The sequence below is a fragment of the Argopecten irradians genome, chromosome 6, assembly GCF_041381155.1.
Source record: "Argopecten irradians isolate NY chromosome 6, Ai_NY, whole genome shotgun sequence".
Lineage (NCBI taxonomy): Eukaryota > Metazoa > Mollusca > Bivalvia > Pectinida > Pectinidae > Argopecten > Argopecten irradians.
The window spans coordinates 45,896,514-45,917,402 of NC_091139.1; the positions used below are offsets into that span (position 1 = coordinate 45,896,514).

General features: G+C 35.1%; 1 protein-coding gene across 2 annotated transcripts; it reads right to left on the reverse strand.

Annotated features, from left to right (window-relative positions):
* Positions 1-264: 264 nt before the first annotated feature.
* LOC138326063 (polyadenylate-binding protein-interacting protein 1-like) lies at positions 265-20,626 on the reverse strand. 2 transcript variants are annotated; one of them, XM_069272184.1, is made up of 11 exons: positions 20,331-20,626; positions 19,363-19,481; positions 18,560-18,655; positions 17,208-17,441; positions 16,894-17,006; positions 16,488-16,596; positions 16,074-16,199; positions 15,338-15,453; positions 4,931-5,057; positions 2,307-2,593; positions 265-2,086 (listed from the first exon to the last, which is right to left on the reverse strand). In XM_069272184.1, the coding sequence occupies exons 1-11, from the start codon at positions 20,458-20,460 to the stop codon at positions 2,002-2,004; spliced, it is 1,542 nt and encodes a 513-aa protein (XP_069128285.1). In that variant the 5' UTR covers positions 20,461-20,626; the 3' UTR covers positions 265-2,001. The 2 variants fall into 2 exon arrangements, with proteins under 2 accessions (XP_069128285.1, XP_069128286.1); XM_069272185.1 differs by lacking the exon at positions 18,560-18,655.
* Between the last annotated feature and the right edge of the window lie 263 nt (positions 20,627-20,889).

Here is a 20,889-nt window from a genome sequence, read left to right on the forward strand (position 1 = left end):
ATATTCTACTGCTGTGGCCGAGTGTCTGATATTCTACTACTGTTGCCAAGTGTCTGATATTCTACTATTGTGGCAGAGTGTCTGATATTCTACTGCTGTTTATTCCTCAAGCTGAATTAAGCTCTCTTTGCCAAATGTATTATGACTTTTGGTATTAATTGGATTTAAAACAAACTTGATGAATTCCCATGGACATGGACACGGAAAGCACAAAATAAACAGTCTATTTAAGTTCAACGATTAAAGATAAGCCAACACCTGACATTTATTAGGAATTTTTTTTTATTATTTTGATGTCATGTTCTGGGTATCGTTTTGAATGAACATGTTGGTAGCACTTAGAAGAATTGCAGAAAACTAAAAGAGAACATGAACAATAAATTATAAATATTGTAATGTTGATGATGAAGAATCCAGACCTACCATCTGAACATGAACTTATACAATTTTTTTTATACAAACACAAATATTGCAATTTCTAAACATTAAAACAGTATTTCTAGCACTAATTAAACTTTTAGCTCTTTATGAATAAATAAATTTGTTTTTTCGTCCTTAAATGCAAAAAAATTGTGTCTACATACAGGTCCTTGAAAAGCTTCAAACAGATCATTAGGATATGGGGCCAATTATAGCCCTGGCATACTGAACAACTGAGGTGACACAAAAGGGATGGAGCAATGGAAATGTATATACAATGCCAACTGTTACAGATTGCACATTAATTAAACTGTTAACGGCTGCAATGGTATAACACATGTAACATGTATTTGGAGTATGAAATGAAGGGATACTGGGAATACCCTATACATGTATTTAGTTTCAGTGCCCTCTTATTTTTTAACTAGAGAATAGCTTAGCAATAGGCTGCCACTCAAACTCGTCAGGACACACCAAAGAAATTCTAAGTTACCTGGCACCTTTTCACAAGTTTGATGGCTAACCTTCTTGTAAACATGTTCCTATTTATTCTTTTTCCTTTGTCTTTTCCTCCGTTGGGTCCATAAATGATAGATCACAGAGAAGCAAGCATTAACACTTTATGTTTTTTATAATGGACTAGAATCATTATACGGTAATCGTGAAAAGGCCATTATGTGTACTTACAGACACAAAACTGACAGTGATAGATGTATATGATGACAGTGTATCCCCATCCCCGTAAACGAAACAATAAAATGCACATGGTAATGAAAGCAAAATTCACCAGCACTGAAACGTTTCCGAAACACAAAATATACAAAAATAGTTTGATGTATGGTTAATCAGCTTCCAATGGAGTCTGTTTCTCCCTTTCACACGTTTTTTTTCACTCCATTTTACTGGTAGATGTATAACATCCATTTCCTCTTTCTGTATAAGACAGACAAATGATTGATTTTTCGAATGAACAATATTCATTCTATTAGTATTAATTAATATTCATCAAATTCAACTGACAAATCTATTGATTAGTTCAGTCCACCATTGGTGTAACTATTCACAAGGAGTTCTGTGTGACAGTCTGACACAATCAAAGCAAAAAGTCGGTTTCTGTAACGAGTGTTGCTAACTCAAATGAAATCAACTTTATACTGGTATGTTCATCTTTCCTAAATTCACGGTAGAAATGTGCAAACTTTGCTATCACATCATACAAGTTGGCACCTTGGTTCGTATTATGACTGAACAGCTAACATGCTACACAGTTTTTTTCTGTAAATTCTGTATATATTTGCTGGGCCCTGATATAGGGCAGTATGGCACCCTCAGACTCTGTTCAAAATGCAAAATTCCGTCATTTCAAAACACACATAAATATTACTGTTGAAATTTTCCTCAGAAATGTACCCGTTTTTTTTTTTATATATATAGACACATTGTGTTTAACCATGGTGAAATGAGCATCTCCAATGTATCGTGCCTTGTACTGACAGATACTTGGATTTCAAAAAAACACAGCTGCTCTTTACAAGAATGATGTCCGACTATCACACAGTAGTAACATCACCGGTCGGGATGTCATCGGTGAGTCTGGGAGCGTAAAAATTCCTCATAAGCTGCCTCCATTTCATCGTCCATGTAATTCTCATCGTAATTCCCCATGCTAGAGACAAAAAGAAAACTTTTCAATATATAACCAGCCAAATATCAGATTTCTGGGCATCTCAATTACAGTGAATTAAATCAATCATTTTCATAAAAGCATTTTAATTTCTCTTATTGTTCTTTAATTACTTTTCTATAAAATCTTAGTAGGGACACAGCCCTTCATTTATCAAAACAAAGATTTGTTGAATTTCATCAGAATAATATATAATACTCACTTAGAATAATTGTAGTCTTCGTCGTAGGCTAAATCATCAGGATTTGAGGACCAGGCTTGGTAGTCTGAAGGGTTCTGTTGATGGTAGCCGTTACCATTGATATTTTGAGTGTTGTTGTAACTGCTCCTACTGTTTCCATAGTTACTCTGGTAGCCTGTATCTCCGGCCTGCATGTAGGCGTAGGCTTCAGCTTCCTGTTCTAACATGTAGTCTGTGTATTCATCATAGTATCCTGCCTCCTCTCGACTGATTGTCTGGCCTTGTTGGTTATAGAATACTGGCTCATTCTGTCCACAAAACAAAGTTTATACATCAACTGAAGTTTATATAGAGAAGCTATACAGATTTCTCTAGTGCTAGAATATGTAACCGGATAACCAGTTCACATTTCGGTTTGAGCTTGTATCCGGTTAGCATTTTAGCTAACAGATAACTGCCATATACATTTGATATGGCAAAAACATTCCTTAAAATAATGAAATTCCTGTTCTAACGACTGTCTTCACCTATACATGTTTTCAAAAGCGCAATTTTGTAATGAAATTCAAAGTGTTACCACATCAGAAATTGGAGTGTCACTAAAACACTTCTATGCTAATGTTCTAGTGAATGTGATGTGAACACATGAAGTAGGCTTACTCTTACATTGCAAGTGATAACATCGATTTCCATGTCTGTCTAGGGTAACATTGGCCAAAAAATAGGGTCGGTAGGTCGATAGGTCGGGAGGAATTTTTACTTTTTGTCAGTATCTTTCACTCTAAAATAATGACCGGAACCGGAGTCTGAGATCGAAATCCCGATTGATAATTCTTTTTGGTAGAAGAGTGAAAAAAAAAATTAGGTTCGGGGGTAAAAAATTAGGGTTGGTCAGGTAACTTAAAACAGACATATTATTTTTTTTGGCCTAATGATTGTTTGTGTCAAATGATTGTTTCCTGAAAGATGTGAGCGATTGTTATGGAATCCAGAGTAAGTATGATGAATTTGTGACATCGATGTAGAGCTGTAACATTACTAACACAGCTAGAGCTTCAGTCGGTTATCCGGATACGGTTCGGTTAATCCCATCCGGTTTTTACTAACCGTTCCAGCACTAGAAATCTCCTTTCTGGGCTATCCAGATAAAACACGTACCCCATTCCAGAATTAGAGGTTTTGTGTTCCAGCACTAGAATTCTCCTTTCTGGGCTATCCAGATAAAACACGTACCCCATTCCAGAATTAGAGGTTTTGTGTTCCAGCACTAGAATTCTCCTTTCTGGGCTATCCAGATAAAACATGTACCCCATTCCAGAATTAGAGGTTTTGTGTTCCAGCACTAGAATTCTCCTTTCTGGGCTATCCAGATAAAACACGTACCCCATTCCAGAATTAGAGGTTTTGTGTTCCAGCACTAGAAATCTCCTTTCTGGGCTATCCAGATAAAACACGTACCCCATTCCAGAATTAGAGGTTTTGTGTTCCAGCACTAGAATTCTCCTTTCTGGGCTATCCAGATAAAACACGTACCCCATTCCAGGATTACAGGTTTTGTATTCGGGCACTAGAATTCTCCTTTCGGGGCTATCCAGATAAAACACGTACCCCATTCCAGGATTACAGGTTTTGTGTTCAGGCACTAGAATTCTCTTTTCTGGGCTATCCAGATAAAACACGTACCCCATTCAAGGATTAGAGGTTTTGTGTTCAGATACAAACAATTTTAATGTATTGGAAAAACATATGGCCATCATAGGAAGACAATATAATTACAGATAGAAGAGGGATTATGAGTTGTTAGGGCCAGAATATATCTTGAACAGGAAATTACCATTATTTTTTCACATTCTATATACACAAGACAATTCATTATAAGATTTCAGTGTGAGTAAGGTAATTTCTAATTCATCTTTTGCCATAAAAATAACAAGAGCTGTTGGAGAACAGCAAAGCTCGCCTATTCAGAAGAAGCTGATGTTCAAGTATTTACTATTTAAACATGGAAATATGACAAATTAATAGACTCAAAAACCCCCTTAAGGACCCCAAATTGGTTGTATTATCACGTTAAGCATCCATACCACATTAGAAAAATAAAATCGTAAACATTTATGATGACTTAAGCTTAAACAATTGACAAAATAGAAACTTGCTCAAAAACTTTAACATGGAAATATGACAAATTAACAGTCTCAAAAAAACCCTAAAGGGCCCCAAATTGGTTGTATTATCACGTTCAGCATCCATACACATTAGGAAAATAAAATCATAAACATTTATGATGACTTAAGCTTAAACAATAGACAAAATAGAAACTTGCTCAAAAACTTTAACATGGAAATATGACAAATTAACAGACTAAAAAAAACCCTAAAGGGCCCCAAATTGGTTGTATTATCACGTTCAGCATCCATACACATTAGGAAAATAAAATCATAAACATTTATGATGACTTAAGCTTAAACAATTGACGAAACAGAAACTTGCTCAAAAACTTTAACGTGATATGTGACGCCATCGCTGACGCCGACGCTGACGCCGGGGTGACAACATTAGCTTCCCCTATTCTTCGAATAGGCGAGCTAAAAAATGGCGTCACTTGACTATTGATAGTTTTGATGAAAGGTAGACTTGGACCTTACCGTGGAGAAGCCCTGGGAATAGGACTGCGATTGACTATCAGACTGAGATGAAGTGGACGATGTAGACTCTCTCCCCCAATTATTTTCTTTTAGATTTAAAACAGACTTAATCAGTAGATGTGATGTTCTGAAAAAAGAAAATGAAATATTTTCTAAACTAAGAAAAAATGAAATATTTCTCTGAACTCAGAACAAGACATTGAATTCTTTACAAATAAATCTGACATAAGTTAATTGACTTATCACTTGGTAAGTTAAATATTGATCACAATCATGAATTATCTAATTGCAGGTAATGTGCTCTTTCTTCATCAATGGAAATTTTATTTTCATTATAATTATAACCTTGTCGCATATTTGATCTACAGAAAAGAAATTTTTTCAGAGAAACTGTTAAGACTCGTAGATACTTCCAAACAGGTTAGTTGATAGCCAACAACACAACTTTATGTCCTTCAGAATTCAGCAGATCAATTTACTGGTTTAGGTCTGGGGACATGTTTAACTGTTGTAGTTGTTGGAACTCTTTACTATAATCTCACTTACTGGTTTAGGTCTGGGGACATGTTTAACTGTTGTAGTTGTTGAAACACTTTACTATAATCTCACTTACTGGTTTACGTCTGGGGACATGTTTAACTGTTGTAGTTGTTGAAACACTTTACTATAATCTCACTTACTGGTTTAGGTCTGGGGACATGTTTTAACTGTTGTAGTTGTTGGAACACTTTACTATAATCTCACTTACTGGTTTAGGTCTGGGGACATGTTTAACTGTTGTAGTTGTTGGAACACTTTACTATAATCTCACTTACTGGTTTAGGTCTGGGGACATGTTTAACTGTTGTAGTTGTTGGAACACTTTACTATAATCTCACTTACTGGTTTAGGTCTGGGGACATGTTTAACTGTTGTAGTTGTTGGAACACTTTACTATAATCTCACTAACTGGTTTAGGTCTGGGGACATGTTTAACTGTTGTAGTTGTTGAGAACACTTTACTATAATCTCACTTACTGGTTTAGGTCTGGGGACATGTTTAACTGTTGTAGTTGTTGGAACACTTTACTATAATCTCACTTACTGGTTTAGGTCTGGGGACATGTTTAACTGTTGTAGTTGTTGAAACACTTTACTATAATCTCACTTACTGGTTTAGGTCTGGGGACATGTTTAACTGTTGTAGTTGTTGAAACACTTTACTATAATCTCACTTACTGGTTTAGGTCTGGGGACATGTTTAACTGTTGTAGTTGTTGAAACACTTTACTATAATCTCACTTACTGGTTTAGGTCTGGGGACATGTTTAACTGTTGTAGTTGTTGAAACACTTTACTATAATCTCACTTACTGGTTTAGGTCTGGGGACATGTTTAACTGTTGTAGTTGTTGAAACACTTTACTATAATCTCACTTACTGGTTTAGGTCTGGGGACATGTTTAACTGTTGTAGTTGTTGAAACACTTTACTATAATCTCACTTACTGGTTTAGGTCTGGGGACATGTTTAACTGTTGTAGTTGTTGAAACACTTTACTATAATCTCACTTACTGGTTTAGGTCTGGGGACATGTTTAACTGTTGTAGTTGTTGGAACACTTTACTATAATCTCACTTACTGGTTTAGGTCTGGGGACATGTTTAACTGTTGTAGTTGTTGAACACTTTACTATAATCTCACTTACTGGTTTAGGTCTGGGGACATGTTTAACTGTTGTAGTTGTTGGAACACTTTACTGTAATCTCACTTACTGGTTTAGGTCTGGGGACATGTTTAACTGTTGTAGTTGTTGGAACAGTTTACTGTAATCTCACTTACTGGTTCAGGTCTGGGGACATGTTTAACTGTTGTAGTTGTTGGAAACACTTTACTATAATCTCACTTACTGGTTTAGGTCTGGGGACATGTTTAACTGTTGTAGTTGTTGGAACACTTTACTATAATCTCACTTACTGGTTTAGGTCTGGGGACATGTTTAACTGTTGTAGTTGTTGAAACACTTTACTATAATCTCACTTACTGGTTTAGGTCTGGGGACATGTTTAACTGTTGTAGTTGTTGAAACACTTTACTATAATCTCACTTACTGGTTTAGGTCTGGGGACATGTTTAACTGTTGTAGTTGTTGAAACACTTTACTATAATCTCACTTACTGGTTTAGGTCTGGGGACATGTTTAACTGTTGTAGTTGTTCAGGTCTGGGGACATGTTTAAAATCTCACTTACTGGTTTAGGTCTGGGGACATGTTTAACTGTTGTAGTTGTTGGAACACTTTACTATAATCTCACTTACTGGTTTAGGTCTGGGGACATGTTTAACTGTTGTAGTTGTTGGAACACTTTTACTATATCTCCACTTACTGGTTTAGGTCTGGGGACATGTTTAACTGTTGTAGTTGTTGGAAACACTTTACTATAATCTCACTTACTGGTTTAGGTCTGGGGTTTACAGTTGACATTTAAAATCTCACTTACTGGTTTAGGTCTGGGACTAGTTGTTGGAACACTTTACTATAATCTCACTTACTGGTTTAGTTACACTGTTGTAGTTGTTGAAACACTTTACTATAATCTCACTTACTGGTTTAGGTCTGGGGACATGTTTAACTGTTGTAGTTGTTGGAACACTTTACTATAATCTCACTTACTGGTTTAGGTCTGGGGACATGTTTAACTGTTGTAGTTGTTGGAACACTTTACTATAATCTCACTTACTGGTTTAGGTCTGGGGACATGTCACTTACTGGTGTAGGTCTGGGGACATGTTTAAAATCTCACTTACTGGTTTAGGTCTGGGGACATGTTTAACTGTTGTAGTTGTTGAAACACTTTACTATAATCTCACTTACTGGTTTAGGTCTGGGGACATGTTTAACTGTTGTAGTTGTTGGAACACTTTACTATAATCTCACTTACTGGTTTAGGTCTGGGGACATGTTTAAAATCTCACTTACTGGTTTAGGTCTGGGGACATGTTTAACTGTTGTAGTTGTTGAAACACTTTACTATAATCTCACTTACTGGTTTAGGTCTGGGGACATGTTTAACTGTTGTAGTTGTTGAAACACTTTACTATAATCTCACTTACTGGTTTAGGTCTGGGGACATGTTTAACTGTTGTAGTTGTTGAAACACTTTACTATAATCTCACTTACTGGTTTAGGTCTGGGGACATGTTTAACTGTTGTAGTTGTTGAAACACTTTACTATAATCTCACTTACTGGTTTAGGTCTGGGGACATGTTTTAACTGTTGTAGTTGTTGGAACACTTTACTATAATCTCACTTACTGGTTTAGGTCTGGGGACATGTTTAACTGTTGTAGTTGTTGGAACACTTTACTATAATCTCACTTACTGGTTTAGGTCTGGGGACATGTTTAACTGTTGTAGTTGTTGGAACACTTTACTATAATCTCACTTACTGGTTTAGGTCTGGGGACATGTTTAACTGTTGTAGTTGTTGGAACAGAACACTTTACTATAATCTCACTTACTGGTTTAGGTCTGGGGACATGTTTAACTGTTGTAGTTGTTGAAACACTTTACTATAATCTCACTTACTGGTTTAGGTCTGGGGACATGTTTAACTGTTGTAGTTGTTGGAACACTTTACTATAATCTCACTTACTGGTTTAGGTCTGGGGACATGTTTAACTGTTGTAGTTGTTGGAACACTTTACTATAATCTCACTTACTGGTTTAGGTCTGGGGACATGTTTAACTGTTGTAGTTGTTGGAACACTTTACTATAATCTCACTTACTGGTTTAGGTCTGGGGACATGTTTAACTGTTGTAGTTGTTGGAAACACTTTACTATAATCTCACTTACTGGTTTAGGTCTGGGGACATGTTTAACTGTTGTAGTTGTTGAACCACTTACGTATAATTTCACTTACTGGTTTAGGTCTGGGGACATGTTTAACTGTTGTAGTTGTTGAAACACTTTACTATAATCTCACTTACTGGTTTAGGTCTGGGGACATGTTTAACTGTTGTAGTTGTTGGAACACTTTACTATAATCTCACTTACTGGTTTAGGTCTGGGGACATGTTTAACTGTTGTAGTTGTTGGAACACTTTACTATAATCTCACTTACTGGTTTAGGTCTGGGGACATGTTTAACTGTTGTAGTTGTTGGAACACTTTACTATAATCTCACTTACTGGTTTAGGTCTGGGGACATGTTTAACTGTTGTAGTTGTTGAAACACTTTACTATAATCTCACTTACTGGTTTAGGTCTGGGGACATGTTTTAACTGTTGTAGTTGTTGGAAACACTTTACTTTAACCTCACTTACTGGTTTAGGTCTGGGGACATGTTTTAACTGTTGTAGTTGTTGGAACACTTTACTATAATCTCACTTACTGGTTTAGGTCTGGGGACATGTTTAACTGTTGTAGTTGTTGGAACACTTTACTATAATCTCACTTACTGGTTTAGGTCTGGGGACATGTTTAACTGTTGTAGTTGTTGGAACAGAACACTTTACTATAATCTCACTTACTGGTTTAGGTCTGGGGACATGTTTAACTGTTGTAGTTGTTGGAACACTTTACTATAATCTCACTTACTGGTTTAGGTCTGGGGACATGTTTAACTGTTGTAGTTGTTGGAACACTTTACTATAATCTCACTTACTGGTTTAGGTCTGGGGACATGTTTAACTGTTGTAGTTGTTGGAACACTTTACTATAATCTCACTTACTGGTTTAGGTCTGGGGACATGTTTAAATGTTGTAGTTGTTGGAACACTTTACTATAATCTCACTTACTGGTTTAGGTCTGGGGACATGTTTAACTGTTGTAGTTGTTGAAACACTTTACTATAATCTCACTTACTGGTTTAGGTCTGGGGACATGTTTAACTGTTGTAGTTGTTGGAACACTTTACTATAATCTCACTTACTGGTTTAGGTCTGGGGACATGTTTAAATGTAACTTGTAGTTGTTGGAACACTTTACTATAATCTCACTTACTGGTTTAGGTCTGGGGACATGTTTAACTGTTGTAGTTGTTGAAACACTTTACTATAATCTCACTTACTGGTTTAGGTCTGGGGACATGTTTAAAATCTTGTAGTTGTTGGAACACTTTACTATAATCTCACTTACTGGTTTAGGTCTGGGGACATGTTTAACTGTTGTAGTTGTTGGAACAGAACACTTTACTATAATCTCACTTACTGGTTTAGGTCTGGGGACATGTTTAACTGTTGTAGTTGTTGGAACACTTTACTATAATCTCACTTACTGGTTTAGGTCTGGGGACATGTTTAACTGTTGTAGTTGTTGGAACACTTTACTATAATCTCACTTACTGGTTTAGGTCTGGGGACATGTTTAACTGTTGTAGTTGTTGAAACACTTTACTATAATCTCACTTACTGGTTTAGGTCTGGGGACATGTTTAACTGTTGTAGTTGTTGAAACACTTTACTATAATCTCACTTACTGGTTTAGGTCTGGGGACATGTTTAACTGTTGTAGTTGTTGAAACACTTTACTATAATCTCACTTACTGGTTTAGGTCTGGGGACATGTTTAACTGTTGTAGTTGTTGGAACACTTTACTATAATCTCACTTACTGGTTTAGGTCTGGGGACATGTTTAACTGTTGTAGTTGTTGTTGGAACACTTTACTATAATCTCACTTACTGGTTTAGGTCTGGGGACATGTTTAACTGTTGTAGTTGTTGAACACTTTACTATAATCTCACTTACTGGTTTAGGTCTGGGGACATGTTTAACTGTTGTAGTTGTTGAACACTTTACTATAAACTCACTTACTGGTTTAGGTCTGGGGACATGTTTAACTGTTGTAGTTGTTGGAACACTTTACTATAATCTCACTTACTGGTTTAGGTCTGGGGACATGTTTAACTGTTGTAGTTGTTGGAAACACTTTACTATAATCTCACTTACTGGTTTAGGTCTGGGGACATGTTTAAATGTTGTAGTTGTTGGAACACTTTACTATAATCTCACTTACTGGTTTAGGTCTGGGGACATGTTTAACTGTTGTAGTTGTTGGAACACTTTACTATAATCTCACTTACTGGTTTAGGTCTGGGGACATGTTTAACTGTTGTAGTTGTTGGAACACTTTACTATAATCTCACTTACTGGTTTAGGTCTGGGGACATGTTTAACTGTTGTAGTTGTTGAAACACTTTACTATAATCTCACTTACTGGTTTAGGTCTGGGGACATGTTTAACTGTTGTAGTTGTTGGAACACTTACTACTGGTTTAGGTCTGGGGACATGTTTACTGGTTAGTTGTTGAAACACTTTACTATAATCTCACTTACTGGTTTAGGTCTGGGGACATGTTTAACTGTTGTAGTTGTTGAAACACTTTACTATAATCTCACTTACTGGTTTAGGTCTGGGGACATGTTTAACTGTTGTAGTTGTTGGAACACTTTACTATAATCTCACTTACTGGTTTAGGTCTGGGGACATGTTTAACTGTTGTAGTTGTTGGAACACTTTACTATAATCTCACTTACTGGTTTAGGTCTGGGGACATGTTTTAACTGTTGTAGTTGTTGGAACACTTTACTATAATCTCACTTACTGGTTTAGGTCTGGGGACATGTTTAACTGTTGTAGTTGTTGGAACACTTTACTATAATCTCACTTACTGGTTTAGGTCTGGGGACATGTTTAACTGTTGTAGTTGTTGGAACACTTGACTATAATCTCACTAACTGGTTTAGGTCTGGGTACATGTTTAACTGTTGTAGTTGTTGGAACAGAACACTTTACTATAATCTCACTTACTGGTTAGGTCTGGGGACATGTTTAAATGTTGTAGTTGTTCGAACACTTTACTATAATCTCACTTACTGGTTTAGGTCTGGGGACATGTTTAACTGTTGTAGTTGTTGAAACACTTTACTATAATCTCACTTACTGGTTTAGGTCTGGGGACATGTTTAACTGTTGTAGTTGTTGAAACACTTTACTATAATCTCACTTACTGGTTTAGGTCTGGGGACATGTTTAACTGTTGTAGTTGTTGAACACTTTACTATAATCTCACTTACTGGTTCAGGTCTGGGGACATGTTTAAAATCTTGTAGTTGTTGAAACACTTTACTATAATCTCACTTACTGGTTTAGGTCTGGGACATGTTTAACTGTTGTAGTTGTTACATTACTATAATCTCACTACTGGTTTAGGTCTGGGGACATGTTTAACTGTTGTAGTTGTTGAAACACTTTACTATAATCTCACTTACTGGTTTAGGTCTGGGGACATGTTTAACTGTTGTAGTTGTTGGAACACTTTACTATAATCTCACTTACTGGTTTAGGTCTGGGGACATGTTTAACTGTTGTAGTTGTTGGAACACTTTACTATAATCTCACTTACTGGTTTAGGTCTGGGGACATGTTTAACTGTTGTAGTTGTTGGAACACTTTACTATAATCTCACTTACTGGTTTAGGTCTGGGGACATGTTTAACTGTTGTAGTTGTTGAACACTTTACTATAATCTCACTTACTGGTTTAGGTCTGGGGACATGTTTAACTGTTGTAGTTGTTGGAACACTTTACTATAATCTCACTTACTGGTTTAGGTCTGGGGACATGTTTAACTGTTGTAGTTGTGTTGAAACACTTTACTATAATCTCACTTACTGGTTTAGGTCTGGGGACATGTTTTAACTGTTGTAGTTGTTGGAAACACTTTACTATAATCTCACTTACTGGTTTAGGTCTGGGGACATGTTTAACTGTTGTAGTTGTTGGAACACTTTACTATAATCTCACTTACTGGTTTAGGTCTGGGGACATGTTTAACTGTTGTAGTTGTTGGAACACTTTACTATAATCTCACTTACTGGTTTAGGTCTGGGGACATGTTTAACTGTTGTAGTTGTTGAAACACTTTACTATAATCTCACTTACTGGTTTAGGTCTGGGGACATGTTTAACTGTTGTAGTTGTTGGAACACTTTACTATATAATCTCACTTACTGGTTTAGGTCTGGGGACATGTTTAACTGTTGTAGTTGTTGGAACACTTTACTATAATCTCACTTACTGGTTTAGGTCTGGGGACATGTTTAACTGTTGTAGTTGTTGGAAACACTTTACTATAATCTCACTTACTGGTTTAGGTCTGGGGACATGTTTAACTGTTGTAGTTGTTGAAACACTTTACTATAATCTCACTTACTGGTTTAGGTCTGGGGACATGTTTAACTGTTGTAGTTGTTGAAACACTTTACTATAATCTCACTTACTGGTTTAGGTCTGGGGACATGTTTAACTGTTGTAGTTGTTGAAACACTTTACTATAATCTCACTTACTGGTTTAGGTCTGGGGACATGTTTTTAACTGTTGTAGTTGTTGGAACAGAACACTTTACTATAATCTCACTTACTGGTTTAGGTCTGGGGACATGTTTAACTGTTGTAGTTGTTGGAACACTTTACTATAATCTCACTTACTGGTTTAGGTCTGGGGACATGTTTAACTGTTGTAGTTGTTGAAACACTTTACTATAATCTCACTTACTGGTTTAGGTCTGGGGACATGTTTAAAACTGTTGTAGTTGTTGGAACACTTTACTATAATCTCACTTACTGGTTTAGGTCTGGGGACATGTTTAACTGTTGTAGTTGTTGAAACACTTTACTATAATCTCACTTACTGGTTTAGGTCTGGGGACATGTTTAACTGTTGTAGTTGTTGAAACACTTTACTATAATCTCACTTACTGGTTTAGGTCTGGGGACATGTTTAACTGTTGTAGTTGTTGAAACACTTTACTATAATCTCACTTACTGGTTTAGGTCTGGGGACATGTTTAACTGTTGTAGTTGTTGAAACACTTTACTATAATCTCACTTACTGGTTTAGGTCTGGGGACATGTTTAACTGTTGTAGTTGTTGAAACACTTTACTATAATCTCACTTACTGGTTTAGGTCTGGGGACATGTTTAACTGTTTAGTTGTTTTGAAACACTTTACTATAATCTCACTTACTGGTTTAGGTCTGGGGACATGTTTTAACTGTTGTAGTTGTTGGAACACTTTACTATAATCTCACTTACTGGTTTAGGTCTGGGGACATGTTTAACTGTTGTAGTTGTTGGAACACTTTACTATAATCTCACTAACTGGTTTAGGTCTGGGGACATGTTTAACTGTTGTAGTTGTTGGAACAGAACACTTTACTATAATCTCACTTACTGGTTTAGGTCTGGGGACATGTTTAAATGTTGTAGTTGTTCGAACACTTTACTATAATCTCACTTACTGGTTTAGGTCTGGGGACATGTTTAACTGTTGTAGTTGTTGGAACACTTTACTATAATCTCACTTACTGGTTTAGGTCTGGGGACATGTTTAACTGTTGTAGTTGTTGGAACACTTTACTATAATCTCACTTACTGGTTTAGGTCTGGGGACATGTTTAACTGTTGTAGTTGTTGAAACACTTTACTATAATCTCACTTACTGGTTTAGGTCTGGGGACATGTTTAACTGTTGTAGTTGTTGAAACACTTTACTATAATCTCACTTACTGGTTTAGGTCTGGGGACATGTTTAACTGTTGTAGTTGTTGGAACACTTTACTTTAATCTAAATCTACTTACTGGTTTAGGTCTGGGGACATGTTTAACTGTTGTAGTTGTTGGAACACTTTACTATAATCTCACTTACTGGTTTAGGTCTGGGGACATGTTTAACTGTTGTAGTTGTTGGAACACTTTACTATAATCTCACTTACTGGTTTAGGTCTGGGGACATGTTTAACTGTTGTAGTTGTTGGAACACTTTACTATAATCTCACTTACTGGTTTAGGTCTGGGGACATGTTTAACTATAATCTCACTTACTGGTTTAGGTCTGGGGACATGTTTAACTGTTGTAGTTGTTGGAACACTTTACTATAATCTCACTTACTGGTTTAGGTCTGGGGACATGTTTAACTGTTGTAGTTGTTGAAACACTTTACTATAATCTCACTTACTGGTTTAGGTCTGGGGACATGTTTAACTGTTGTAGTTGTTGGAACACTTTACTATAATCTCACTTACTGGTTTAGGTCTGGGGACATGTTTAACTGTTGTAGTTGTTGGAACACTTTACTATAATCTCACTTACTGGTTTAGGTCTGGGGACATGTTTAACTGTTGTAGTTGTTGGAACACTTTACTATAATCTCACTTACTGGTTTAGGTCTGGGGACATGTTTTAACTGTTGTAGTTGTTGGAACACTTTACTATAATCTCACTTACTGGTTTAGGTCTGGGGACATGTTTAACTGTTGTAGTTGTTGAAACACTTTACTATAATCTCACTTACTGGTTTAGGTCTGGGGACATGTTTAACTGTTGTAGTTGTTGGAACAGTTTACTATAATCTCACTTACTGGTTTAGGTCTGGGGACATGTTTAACTGTTGTAGTTGTTGGAACACTTTACTATAATCTCGCTCCTCTGGATTGTCATTTAAATGTGCTGTATCTTCTATTGTTGAACCAGAAAGCTGAAAATATCAACAAATATTCCTTTTAGTTTTTGTGGATATTCCTGACAAGATCTATGATCATTAATTAAACCAATTTCATTTTCAGATCATCTATATTGAGAGTCTAACATATTAATTTTACGGCAATGAACATCGAAAGTGAGATTTCTGGTGTAAATCTATGTTAACAAATTTCAGTGTAAATCTATGTAAACAATTTCGGTGTAAATCTATGTAAACAAATTTCGGTGTAAATCTATGTTAACAAATTCCAGTTTTAATCTATGTAAACAAATTCTGGTGTAAAGCTGTGTAAACAAATTCCAGTGTAAATCTATGTAAACTAATTCCTATGTAAATTTAAGGTATGTAAACAAAGTCTGGTGTAAATCTATGTAAACAAATTTTAGTGTAAATCAGTATAAACAAATTCTGGTGTAAATCTATGTTAACAAATTCCGGTGTAAAACTTGGTAAACAAATTCTGGTGTAAATCTATGTAAACAATGTAGCTTCATTTCTATGCTGTGTAGTGTTGTGATACAGTACACCAGTAAACAGGAAGTACATCAAATATACAGTAGCCCAGTCCAACGGCTCAGTGAATATATCCTCAAGACCAGAATAACTCAAGTTACCTTTAAGAGTTGTGTTACTGATTTGACTGTGGTATCGTTAGGATGTGATAAGAGCGCTAATAGAAGATCTCGCAGTACAAATCTTAATATACCAATCTTCTGTGATGTCCCGTCCGCATTCTCAACCTACAAAATCAATCTGAAATGTTACTTTTAGAGATCACTACTCTCAATGACATTTAAAATGATCAGATTGGTAAGCTTAGAGAGTTATGGGAAATTCAAACCTTCATATGAATCCTGGGAAAGAGGTCAGTAAACATCTAAGGTGTACATACTTACGTGCAGTATAAGATATCACTATATTTTGGTTTAATAATGTCATAAAAAGTTTTCAATCTACATGAAATACATTACAAAATGACCTTCACTAAAGATTTCTTTGTGTTAAACACAGTATGAGATGGAACAAACCTCTAAATTAAGGAATAATTCTCCAATAAACATTGTGAATCCACACAACCGAGGGATCGTGTCAGCACTCATGGCCCAGTCATCTTTCTTCAGATAATCTTCCTTACATCTAACAAATACATAAATATAATGCAATGTACACATATAATCATTCTTCAAAAATGGATCTCTTAAAATTTTCCATAATTAATACACAGACCAATCTGCTTGGCTAAAGAAGTTGACAATTATTTTTGCTACCATGTTATATAGAATACATTTGGCTTCCAAAAAACTCTGCACAACATACTGGCAATTTTTTTATGAATTTCAAGGTATCCTTTTCAAAGATATCAACTTTTTTTCCGCATAGCTAAAATTAACCTAAACAACTTTAGTGTATTGATACATGTAGATTGACACTTACCTTGTGAGGAATTGAGTTCTAAAATTTACAAAAGCCTTCACATTTTTCAGCTCTTTATTCATGTGTCTACAGACTCTAGCGCCAGTATAACGAAAATTTGGTTCTGTCACACACTGTAAAAAAAAGTTATAGAATATATTTTATGATTCATTAGGCTAGAAATAACTACTAAATACATGGATAGATGAAGCCCAAAATTTACACTAAATCTCTTGGGTTTTTTCTCAAAGTGTATGTTTCCTGCAGGCTATATCCAGGTACAAATAACAGGAAATATGGCACTATTTTAACAGAAACAAATGTTAAATTCTTACTTGTTCAAAAAGAATTTCAATGACTTCGCGGACAATGGTTTCATCTGTGACGTTTTTCATGATATTAATGATGGAGCTAAGATATTCCTCTATGTTGCCTGGTTGTATGGTCATGTTAAACAGCATTGTCTTAAAGTCGTTGATGACTTTGTCTGACGTAGGCTTGGACGCTGGCGCACTAACATGCGACGGTGTGATGCTCACAAGTCTCTGGAAGTCCTCGAACAAGTTATTCTGTGAAATACAGGGATACATTCCATAATGATAAATAGTTTGCATTTCATAATATTTTGTTGCTTAATGTCCAAGTCAATTGTATTTCGATCTTAAGTCTCACATGAGATACAAAATAATCACCATTCAATGAATGTTTGGCACTTACACCATCTGTGAGTGAAGAGTGTTTCTAGCTAGTTCATGATCTACTTTGAGAACAAACATTGATTTTTAATAAATACATTAATTCCCTTAAATTCATACTTTTGAAAGTAATTACATAGAATTTGACTTGCTTGAATATAATCTAGTTACTAGCAACATTCAATAACTTTCTACTGTACAACCTTTATGTTCTGTACACAAGCTAAATCTCAACATTAAAACCATCTTCAAATTAAATCTCAACATTAAAACCATCTTCAAATTAAATCTCAACATTAAAACCATCTTCAAATTCACTTGATTGTTGTACTGTAATCAATCTCTCTTTCTTACTTGGTAACATAAACGTTTCCCTGACCGGTAATGAATTCTAATATAATTGTATCTAGATATTTGTGTTTGTGAACAAAAATGTATGTGTAACACTTAAAATGCAATGGAGCAAAGGTACACCTTGATGTACATCACTGAATGTTATAAAATTGACATTTTCTATACAGTATTTTATTTTTTCTTATCTTCACGCTACGTCTAAAATTACAGGATTTCATTGCACTACACATTATCTTCTTTATGATTCAAACAAAGCAAATTTGTTCGGATGGTTTTCGTGTTAAGTACATCAGGAATACTTAACAATATACATGTAACTGCAGTATTCAAAACGATAAATAACAATTATGTAAATTGTGAACATGTTTTCACAATATTTCCGTCAGGATCACACGTGCACAGAAAAAGTGAAACATTTGCTAATTATTAACAAATCTATTAACTATTTGTATTTTACCAAAACTAAAAACTGTAAAAACATGCCACAAAATGCTACAAAATGTTGATAAATATGATCGACACAGCAGGATTTTCCAATCCAAGCAACTGAAACTGCAGACAAATTTGTGCCATGGTGACCAGATGTTGAGTGAGATGTATCACGTGTTGATGAGTAAGTGTCACATGACAGACACTACCTGCACATGTGACGTGTAAGCTGGTTGACCTCTGGGTACAAATTCTGCTGCTGTGACGGACAGATTAGGCTTCGTTAAACCATCCCCTTGCCCCGTCTGAAAAAACATTACCAATGAATAGTGTTTGGAATTTGAACATTTGAAAAATTTGACACTAACGCAAGTCACTATTACAATTAATGTGTAATAAAAAATTAGTTTGTTAACCTAAATCGGAATGATTTTACCATCTTATAAGTGTAGTATACAATTACATATAAAAATAATTTACAGAAAAACTGGATGCATTTCTTCACAAGTCTTTGATATCTTTAAACAAATGTTGGAATTCATATTCAATACACTCAGCTTTTCATACCATTATTTAAGATACCATTTTTTTTTAAAACTACATTTAAAATACAGCCTAGAAGTTATTACAAAAGTTGAAAAAAAAATGCTCAAAAAACACTGTTTAATTCAACACGGAATCAACTTAACCAGTAACATTTTTCTCACATATTAATTTTCATTATCTATTTGGTTAATTACTTGGTAATTTTATATCAACTTGATTTGGGTCAATTATACATACAGAATAACAAAATGCACATCTTTTTTCAGCACACAAATCTAGAAGTCACAGAAGATCATGATTTTGTAATTAGAACACAAATATAACCCTAAGTTAACTATGTAACTTTGTAACTAATGATTATAACAAACAACAAGAAAGAAAGATGGAAACTTTGTTACTGATAGTTATAACAAATAACAAGATAGAAACACCAGTTTTAAATTGGTATACATGAATTGATATTTACCTGTGGCTGGGGTACCTTCAGAGGAGGTGGTGGGTTGGTGAACTTGGGTACAAATTCGGGAGCGTTTACAGACAGCTGTACAGCAGGCTTCTTTGGGCTTGCTTGCTGGTTTCCTGTTCCTTAATAATTTTAAAAAGTTATAAAAAGGAGTTAATTTTCTATATCAATATCATAATTGCATCTGGAAAAGACAATAAATGTACAATACTTGAATTGGGCAGCTAACAAAGTTAAATAGAATCTATGGAATATCCTTTTCTTCTATGGTTTATATATATTAAACTGACAGTACCATATTCTATTGGCAATAAACCTGCTCCCCTTTACTCTGTTGGATTTAACTTGAATTAAGCAAAATGCTTTGAAGTTTATTTAGAGTACATTTTGTGTTACATTTCCATAACATAAAAATCTATTTAAGTTAACCCTTAATTATAGCCTGATACAGATATAATAGGCAATTTTTTACCTCTCCCCAACCCTGCTTAATATGTCTTTTATTAACAAATTCCTGTTCCAGTTAATCCTTCATTAACATTTCTGGGACAATTCTATCTCTACATAGCTATGATGTCTCTTATTTTCCAGATAGTCTCGAGATTTAATGACAATTCCCAATCTTTAGATGCTGAGATCGAAACAAACTATTCAATATGAATATTAAATAGATGTTTTTCCTCGAGGAATTAGACCAGGTCATCAATATTACTACAACAGGGAACCATATCTGATAATGACCACGATTGTTTGAGTTTTATTTGCTGTATACTGATAAACCATTAAATTAAACACCCTAAAACAATCGTTCTAAAACTGAGTTGTTTGGGTTTTTTTTCAATCTGAACGGGGTTGATCGTATCTGTTTACGCAATCTCATGATCTTTATTCTCATCAACAACAGTTTTCAATGGAATGACCAAACATTTTCACTACATCAAGAGGCACAAAACTCTGACATAAATTCATACCGGGATTTCCATTTAACAGTCTCTGCTGTGTATCTGGCATCGGTCTTCGCAGGCTCGGTCTGCCATCTTGAGAGACGGTCACATTTTGAGAATTGCCAGATGGTAGATTTTGACTTCCATGTTCTGACATCTTGATAATTTCATTAACTGTTACAATCTAATATCAACGTTGATTCCTTCTTACAACTTTAACTTTCATCTCATAACCGAATATTTTCAGCTGACACGAAAATATCACACGAAAGATTCTCCCAAATGCGTCTCTTTACCGAGCAGGTTAACACGTGATGCATTGAATAATGTATTATTTACTATAAGCACATTGGCTTTTTCATAAAATAAAATAATGTCTTAAATGATTTATTTTGATATTTAAATTGTGAAATTTCAAATCAATTTGATATAAATTTGTGGATTCGATTTATTTCGAATTTCATTAATAGGCACTAAAATATCACAGTTATTTTTGTAGCCAACGTCAAAAAAATAGAAATATATAAGTACTATGTGAAAACATTTTAAATCGTCGTAGAAATGGTGTGTGTTGCACAGATAAGAT